General features: G+C 41.3%; 1 protein-coding gene across 1 annotated transcript in view; it reads right to left on the minus strand.

The window, feature by feature from the left end:
* Positions 1 to 2,690: 2,690 nt before the first annotated feature.
* CES5A (carboxylesterase 5A) overlaps positions 2,691 to 8,833 on the minus strand; it is a 32,049-nt gene continuing 25,906 nt past the window's right edge. Inside the window, exons 11-13 of the mRNA XM_023514751.1 lie at positions 5,464 to 5,613; positions 3,001 to 3,073; positions 2,691 to 2,922 (exon numbers count right to left, since the gene is read on the minus strand). Of these exons, the coding sequence (XP_023370519.1) occupies positions 2,691 to 2,922; positions 3,001 to 3,073; positions 5,464 to 5,613 (455 nt within the window). The remainder of the gene's footprint in view (positions 2,923 to 3,000; positions 3,074 to 5,463; positions 5,614 to 8,833) is intronic.

Here is an 8,833-nt window from a genome sequence, read left to right on the forward strand (position 1 = left end):
ATGATGGAAAAACAGAAATGATTGTGACATACAAGTATGAAGTGATATGGCTCCTAGGAAAGTGAATTTGTAGAATATAAGAAGAGTGAGGTAAAGAAGACATGGCCTTTGACCCAGTTTGTCTTCTGAAAATATTAATAATATAAATTTTATTTAAAAATTAAAGTAGTCATTCCCAAAGTTGCTTATCAAATTAAAACCATTAATGTCCAGGGCCAGACTAATGGCTACAGAGGTGGTGACATGTCCATGCCAGGCATATAGTGTATTAAAGCATATTTTTTTGGAAAGCGTCTAGCAAATTAAAAAATGCATATGCCACACCATTATGACTCAGTGTTTCTAATCAGGGGTGAGCATTAAAATGCCTGAAAACAGACAGACTTCTAGGTCCCGTCCAAGAAGATTCTGCTTCAGTTAGACTGGTGAGTGGCCTAGCCAGTGGGAATCCAGAAAAGTCTTTCAAAAGACTCTACTCATACTTCCATATAAAAAAAACTCTGAGTTAAATGGGAAAGAACAAAAATGACCCAAATTGGCATTTATACGTCAACTTTAACTCCCCCAAACTGATTGTGTGTGGGCAGGAAGAAGGAGGGACGAAGCCCCTATATATGGATGACTTGGAAATGTGCTTCCCCCTTGCCAGACACCTGCCAAAATTAGAACCGTATTTGAGGATACTGGAATCACAAGCAGTATATAAATGATGTGTGTAATGCCATTTAATATGATAGTATTTTTAAAAATGAGTTGAGTAGTGTTTTCTAGCTGTTAGTTTTTCCAAATATCAATGTAGAAATTAGCCTTCTGCAGCTGCAGAGGCAACTGAATTTCCAGCTTGCTTGCATGTGGCTTGGTCCCTCTCCCAGAGACATAAAGTAGCTCAGGCATCTCTGATCCTCCTTTCCCACAACCACCTAAGCTAGAGAGAGTCTTGGACTATCTGGTGGGAGAGGAATGCAAGATGGCACAAAGAGTCCTGCTCTGGAGAGACAAGAGACTTTAGAGCCTGGTTTTAACTTGCTGTGAACTTGCTGAGTGACCTGCAGTGAATCCATTTACCTCTCTATGGCTCACTGTAAAATGAGAGAACTTAATCACCTTCAAGGGTCAGGACAAAGGAGAATGGTGAGGAGTACGGGAAGTTGCAAGCTTATGCCTTTGTACAGGGGGTAGTCACTACTGGGTTCCTGCAGTTGTACTCATCTTTGCTGAGAACAGTTGCACAGGTTGTGCACTGCAGAAAGGTAACACTTCAGAGGAGGGTCCTTCACATCATAGATGAAGATATTTATCAATGACAATTTCTTGGAAGATGTCTGTAGAGGGTTTTGAGCACAGAGGTGCTAGGTACGCTGTCAGAAGTTCTGAGTATTGTGTGGGAATGCAGCTTTATTATTGCCAGACCCTTTGTTTGTTTCTTTTTATCTGGAGAAGCTGAAAATACAGCTTTGAATATGAAATTTCCCTAATTTTAAACTTCCTTAATTTTACTAATTGTAAACATTTTAACATTATGTGGGCTAAACAAAACACTTCTGGTAGTCAGTTCAGGCTACAAATTGGAGATGTCAGCTAACCTCTAAGGCAGTGGCATCTCAAAAACCTTTCCTTCTGCTCACCTCATGTGTAATCTTGAAGTAATCACAAAGGAAGACTGTTTACCCTGTGGATTATATGGATAGAATATGAATTTTCTGGACACACAGAGTGCATCTCTGAATGTCGGCATGTACAGCATTCTCTTTGCCTATCATGTGGCAAACTTAATTCATCCTGAACATAAATGCTACTTCCACAGATAGTCTCCTAAGACCTTAGTCTAACTTATGTCCTTTTGTTACAGTTACAAGTTCTTAAAACACCTTGCTTTTCTTGAGTAGCACTTACCAAATTTATGTCACAAGATACTGCCTTGGGTGAATGTTTGGTTGATGTCTGTTTGCTCATGGCTGGCTTTGCTCATGGCTGTATCCCCAGAAGACTTGCCCAGCCTCCGTCGGGTGCCCAGTGTAGATTTACCGAACAGCAGATTAGTCTCAGTGAGATCAGGGAAGGCTCTTATCTCCTTGGTGTCCCTGATCAGACCTTTCCTGCCTGGTGTTTGGCTTCTTGGCTCTTGACCTTGACTGACGTCTGGTTTCCACCACTGAGGATGCTCTCCAGCAGGTTCCCCTCCCCCACACACCTCCCTGAGCCTGAGAGGAACCCCAGCTCAAACCCAGCAATGTCTAGGACATCTGTACTTGGCGTGTGGCTGAAGCCCCCTGGGTTGGGGCAGGGGACTCACATTTTAGGTAGCACACATAGACATCTCTGATAGAAAATTCACTTAATCCTGGCCACTGGGCGCTGGGGCAGTTATCAGCACAGAATTAAATTCTGTTCCCTGTACATATGTTACCTTTTGATTTTATTTTATGTGAGTAATAAGATCATTATGACAAAGAGGCCAGCTCTCCTCCAGATTTCTTGAAGAAATCTTGTTGCCTTCTAAGACAAATTACATTTTTTCAATGCCGAAAAGAATTCTATAAAGATCATCCCTGAGCCCATAAAAGCATCAGCTAAAGCAGCTTACTCCACAAAGATCCCCAAAGAAGCTGCTGAACTCAGAAGGAAGCTCATGATTGTGGGAGAAATCGGCAGAAGGGGAAGGGAAACCTCCATCACACAGAGATGACCTCTCAGGGAGCAAAAGAGGCAAAGAGGGGCAGCAGCAGAGACAGGAAGCTCAGGGAGGCGGGGGGCCGGAGCAGAGTGTGGGAAGTGGACATGATCAGGGGGACGGTGTCGGTCCAGAACTTCACTCTGTTGTCTTTCAGTCTCTGTCCCAGGCTCATGTTCACATCCAGCTTCAGGTACGTCTCGGTCAGATCATAGGCCGGCCACAGAGGCAGGCCGTCCCCATTCGGATTCCTGGAAGTAAAAGCAGACACAGGGTGAGACTTTCCGTCGCAGACACCCTGGCACGGGAGCGCCCTGAGGTCCACTTACCCAGTCCGTGCAAAGTTAGCCCAGTATTTCATCAGCCTCCTGCTCAGCACTTTCTCCTCTTCTGTGGCTCCTTCTGAAAGAGACAATCACAAAATCCCACTGCTCAAAATGACACGCCTCACCATGGAGGATCCCTTTCACACCTCTCCTCCCGCTGAGTCCTGGCAAGACCCCAGTCATTGCACCCATCTTCTATACGCAGACACTGAGGTGCAGAGCCTCGATGACCTGCCCACAGGACTGTGGCTTCCACATGGTGGAGGCCAAACATACACCTTGGGTTCTTCCAGCCATTCCCAGGAAGCTGCAGGTTCCGCAGGGACACAGACCAGTGCTCTCTCTCTCTCACACACTTTTAAAATTAATTATTAATTTCTTTATTTAAAAAGTAAAAACTTCAAAATGCAAAATGAGTTTCTAATATCTAATGAAAATAAGTTTCTCAGCCAAGCACAGTGGCTCACGCCTATAATCTTAGGACTATTAGAAGGCAAAGAGGGTGGATTGCCTGAGCTCAGGAGTTCAAGACCAGCCTGAGCAGGATCAAGACCTTATCTCTACTAAAAATAGAAAAACTAACCAGACATGCTGGCAGGCACCTGTAGTCCAAGCTACTACTCAAGAGGCTGAGGCAAGAGGATCGCTTGAGCCCAAGTTTGAGGTGAGCTATGATGTCAAGGCACTCAACCCAGGGTGACAGGGTGAGACTCTTTCTCAAAAAAATAAAATAAAATAAGTTTTTCTCTCATCTCTTTTCTCCAGACACCCATTGACCAGCCTCAGAGGCAACCATTTGGAGAACACATATTCTACACCTTGCTCTTTTTACGAAAAATAATTTCCTGTTATACACAGGACATTGTCACCTATAAAGTTGGCATCTATTGTTTTATGAACATATATAAATATGTATATGTGATTACATAGAAATATTACATATAATTCATGTATCATGTTTCAGATCTTTTGCTGGTTAAAGCAGTGCTTTAGTGTGCCTTATATTTTTCATGTGTGGAAGTATAATTATACAAAAATCCTAGACGTAGAATTGCCAGGATGAAAACTACAGGCATGGGTGGCACCTGTGGCTCAAAGGGGTAGGGCGCCAGCCCCATACGCTGGAGGTGGCAGGTTCAAACCCAGCCCTGGCCAAAAACTGCGAAAGAAAGAAAGAAAAGAAAAGAAAAGAAAAGAAAAGAAAAGAAAAGAAAGAAAGCAAGCAAGCTACAGGCATTTTAAATGTTGGTAGAGTTTTCTTTCAATGTCCAAAATTGATTTACTAATTTATCAATTAAATTAATTGATTTCCCACACCTGCTTGAATACATTGTTTAATTTAAAATGTTTAGTTCTTCCTGAGCTTGACTGATGGAAAAATGGTCCCTCAGCAAAGTTAGCCTGCACTTCTCTTGTTAACAAGAGAGACTGAGTGGATTTTCATGTGCTTAAAGCCACTTGTGCTTCCTTTTCCAAAAACTCTCTGTTTCTGTCACTCAATTTTTTTTACCAGGAAGTTCTTTTCTCATCAATTTTAGGAACTCTTTAGATATAGAGGAGTTTAACCCCATTGTTCATTTTTTTCCAGATTGGAAGATCCCTGAGACATTGGCTGCGAAGTAAGCACAGTAACAGCTGTTAAGGTGCACTGTGTGCTTTGTGGGAACTGCTTTATTTACTCCTTATGGCAAAGATTCTCTGTTATTATCTGTGTTGTAAGATGATGTAAGATGAGGATGAATTAATAAAACAGTGAGCCAACCACACTCTATGTGGGTAGCTCTGCTCTCACTGTTGAGAGGCCAGTGGGAAGAGCCTGCCTTGTGTAATGTTTCTAATTAAATATTTTAGTGATAGCTCCTGTATGTAATTTTCTTGTAATTTTTGTTATTGCTGTAACCTCTTCTGATTGGGTTGTTATTTAAGCACCCAATTATGTCTAAATTCAGGAATAAATGAGCAAACATCATTAGTAACCGTTCACGAATATTTACATGAGCTCACCTGAATCTAGACCGCTTTGAGCGGGAATCATGAAAAACCTGGTTCCTGTCTTTGAAAGCCCTGGGTGGTATCCTCATGGGATTTCTGGGAAGAGTAGGGAGGGTAGGGCCAGTTGGACCAAAATGATTCTAATATATTTTTAAAAAATTGGATGCTGAGTGGCCTGCTGTGCACGCCCCACAGGCTTTAGTACAAAGAAAAGCACTTATCCAACAAAAGTCGGCAGCTCTTTTTCATCTTGGTTTCTAAAAATATGAGTGGGAGCCTTTTCCAGAGAAAGGTTGTGTCTCTCTGTAAACCAGGGAGGTAATTAAATCCCAACCCACCAGTCCTCAAAGGCTTTTGCGTAGGGGTAGGGTGTACAGAGAGCTCCATGTTCACTGTGGGAGTCCAATCTTCTCCCCACCTCATCCCAAGTTCCATGTTCCAGTAAGAGCAGAAACCCTGTGGCCAGTTCCTTACCAAACATGACAATGTCACCCTTCAGGAAGGCACCTCCAAACACAAAGCGGATTTCATCGCCGTGATCGGCTTTAACAAAAGCTGGTTTCGTGTTTTCAAAGCACTGGGGCCGGTGTTGAAACTCATAGAAGTAGACAGGTACACCAGTATCTGAAAAAAGATCAGGAAAGGCCAGGCATGCTTGCAGGGTGGAGCAGGGGGCTGCATCCCCACCCATCACGCCCTGGATCTGTAGGCCCAGGGGTGGGAAAGGCTCAGAGGCAAGAGGTGACTTAAACGAGCTCAACTTCCTCCTTCATCTGAGGCTGAAATTTCCTGCAAGTGCACCTCAAGCCCCAAATGACAAAGTATTCACTACTTTTCCAGGCAGACTGAGAAGGAAATAGCTCTACTTCTCAAAAAAGTCCTTCATGTCGAGCCAAGATCTACCTTGTTGAGACTCTACTTTAATTACTAGAGGCAACAGAGCAAGGTTAATTCCCTGCTTCCAAGAAACCCACACATGTCCATCCTTCATTCCTTCACCTCTCTGCTGCTCAAGTTCTCTGCCCTGCAATTTCCAACACTCATGGGCCACACACAAGCACACACACACACACACACACACACACAGGCACACACAGACACTCTTGGTTTCAATCTCACCCCAATTCCTGGCTCATTTCTTGCCATTCCTTCCAGCAAGGCTTCGCAATGCAGTTACTTCATACTTTTTGACCCCATTTCCCTTCCTCTTAGTCTCTCTTTTTTAATTGAAGATCATTTATGGACAAGAAAAAATCATAGGTTTTAAGTGTAGAGCTTGATGATTTTTCACAAATGCATTTATGTAACCACCACCCTGGTCAGGATAAAGAGCATTTCCACCACCCTAGAAAGGTCCCTTCTGGCCACTCTCCCAGGAGACCACAGTACCCTTATTCCTATTGCCATAGGTTCATTTCACCTGTTCTTGAACTCTACATAAATAGACTACAATAGGTACTCTATTGTGTACTCAATGGCCTCTTTTGCTCAGCTTAGTGTTTGTGAGATTCATCGATTGTTGTATGTACCAACAGCGGACTCCTTTGCATCACTGAGCAGTATAATATTGTATGAATACACCTCAGTTTGTTTATCCCCTCATCTGATGACAGACATTTGGGTTGTTTCCATTTGGGGACTGTTATGATTAAGGCTACTGTGAACAAGTCTTCTGCAAGGACAGAGACTTTCATCTCTCTTCAGTGAGTACCTGGGAACAGAATCGTTGAGTACCAGGGTAGGTGTATGTTTAACTTTATCAGAAACTACCAGGATCCCAGAATGGTTGTACCATTTTACTTTTCCCATCAGGTTCTGAAAATTCCACATCCTTCACAATACTTCTTGGTGTGGTTTGTGTTTTTGATTCTAGCCATTCTAGTGAGCGTAATTGGTCGCCTCATTTTGAGTTTATTTTGCATTTCTTTGGTGCCCCAAAATGCTGGGCACCTTCTCACAGATTTTAGGGTTTTCATAATCTTCGGTTTTAAGGTGTATTTCCAGGTTCAAGGTTTTACTCATGATTGTAAAAGACTGTCTTTTCATTATTCAACTGTAAGATTCCTTCATCTATTCTGGATACAAACTTTTTTTGTCAGTTAATTATATTGTGAATTTTTTCTCTAGTTTTGGATTTGCCTACTCATTTTCTTAATAGTATTTTTTAAATATAAGATTTACATAAATAAAACTCACCACTTTATTTTAAAGTAAATAATTCAGTGGGTTTCAGTACACATACATTCAGAATATTGTGTAACCATCACCTCCAGTTAGGTCCAGAATATTCTTCTCACCCAAACAGAAACCCCAGAACCATCCAGCAGTCATTTCCCACTTGCCCCTCCCATCAGCCCCTGGAAATCACAGTCCTATTTCTCACCTCTATGGAGTTGCCTAATCTAAACATTTCATATAAATGGAATTATACAGCACATGGCCTTTATGTCTGGTTTCTTTCACTTAGCGTGTTTTCAAGGTTCATCATGTTGGGGCAAGCCTCCAGTATTCATTCCTTTTTATGGCCAAGTAATAATTTCATTTTATATAGATTTTTATAGCCATTTTTAAATGCCACATTTTGTTTATCCGTTCATCAGTTGATGGACACTTGGGTTGTTGCCATTTTTTGCTATTATGAATAAAGATATTAGGCCAGGCACAGCAGCTAATCCTAGCACTCTGAGAGGCTGAAGTGGGAAGATTCCTTGAGCTCAGAAGTTCAAGATAAATAAGGGTGCCATGAACATTCATGTAAAACTTTTGTTTGAACATTTGTTTTCAATTATCTTGAGAAAGCTGAGCATAGTGGCTCATGCCTATAATCCCAGCACTCTGGGATGCCGAGGTGAGTGGATCTCTTGAGCTCAGGAGTTTGAGATCAGCCTGAGCAAGAGTGAGACCCTGTCTCTAAAAATCAAGGTGTTGTGGTGTGCAACTATTATCCCAGCTACTTGGGAAGATGAGAAAAGAGGATTGCTTGAGCCCAAGAGTTTAAGCTATGATGCATTGCACTCAACCCACTGTGATAGAGTGAGACTCTGTCTCAAAAAAAAAAAAAAAATTATCTTGAGTAATCCCCCAGGAATGAATTTGCTGGGTTATATAATAACGCTATATTTAACTTCTTGAGGAACAGCCACAGTGTTTTTCAGAGTGGCTGTACTGTTTTATGTTCCCACCAGTAGTATATGAGGGTTCCAGTTTCTCCATATCCTTGACAACACTTACTCGTTTTCTGTGTTTTTTCTTAATTATAGCCATTGCAGTAAATAATACATGCTAAAGAATAAAGTTGGGTCCTTCCCTCATACTATACACAGAAACTAACTCAAAAATGAATCAAAAGCCTACATAAAATACTAAAACTGTAAACCTTTTTATAAGAAAGTAAAAACCTTTTATTCAACCTTTTATAGGGGTGAATTTCCAATGCCTTGGATTTGGCAATTGCTTCTTAAATATGACACCAAAAGTACAACTCCTTCCCTCATACTATACACAGAAACTAATTCAAAATGAATCAAAAGACTACATATAAGACTAAAACTGTAAACCTTTTATAAGAAAGTATAAGGGTAAATTTCCCTTGCCTTGGACTTGGCAATGGCTTCTTAGATAGGACCCAAAAGTATAACCAACAAAAGAAAAGAAAAAATAGATAAATTTATTTCACTAAAGTTAAAAACTATAGTGGAACTATTGCACATGGCCAACAGAGTAAGAAGGCAAACCACAGAATGGAAGAAAATATTAGCAAATCATACATCTCAGAAGGTATTAATATCTATGTTATATAAAGAACTCCTAAAACTCAGCAACACAGAACAACTCAATTCAAAAA

Source organism: Otolemur garnettii, unplaced genomic scaffold, assembly GCF_000181295.1.
Source record: "Otolemur garnettii isolate 467f Iridium unplaced genomic scaffold, OtoGar3 scaffold00058, whole genome shotgun sequence".
NCBI lineage: Eukaryota > Metazoa > Chordata > Mammalia > Primates > Galagidae > Otolemur > Otolemur garnettii.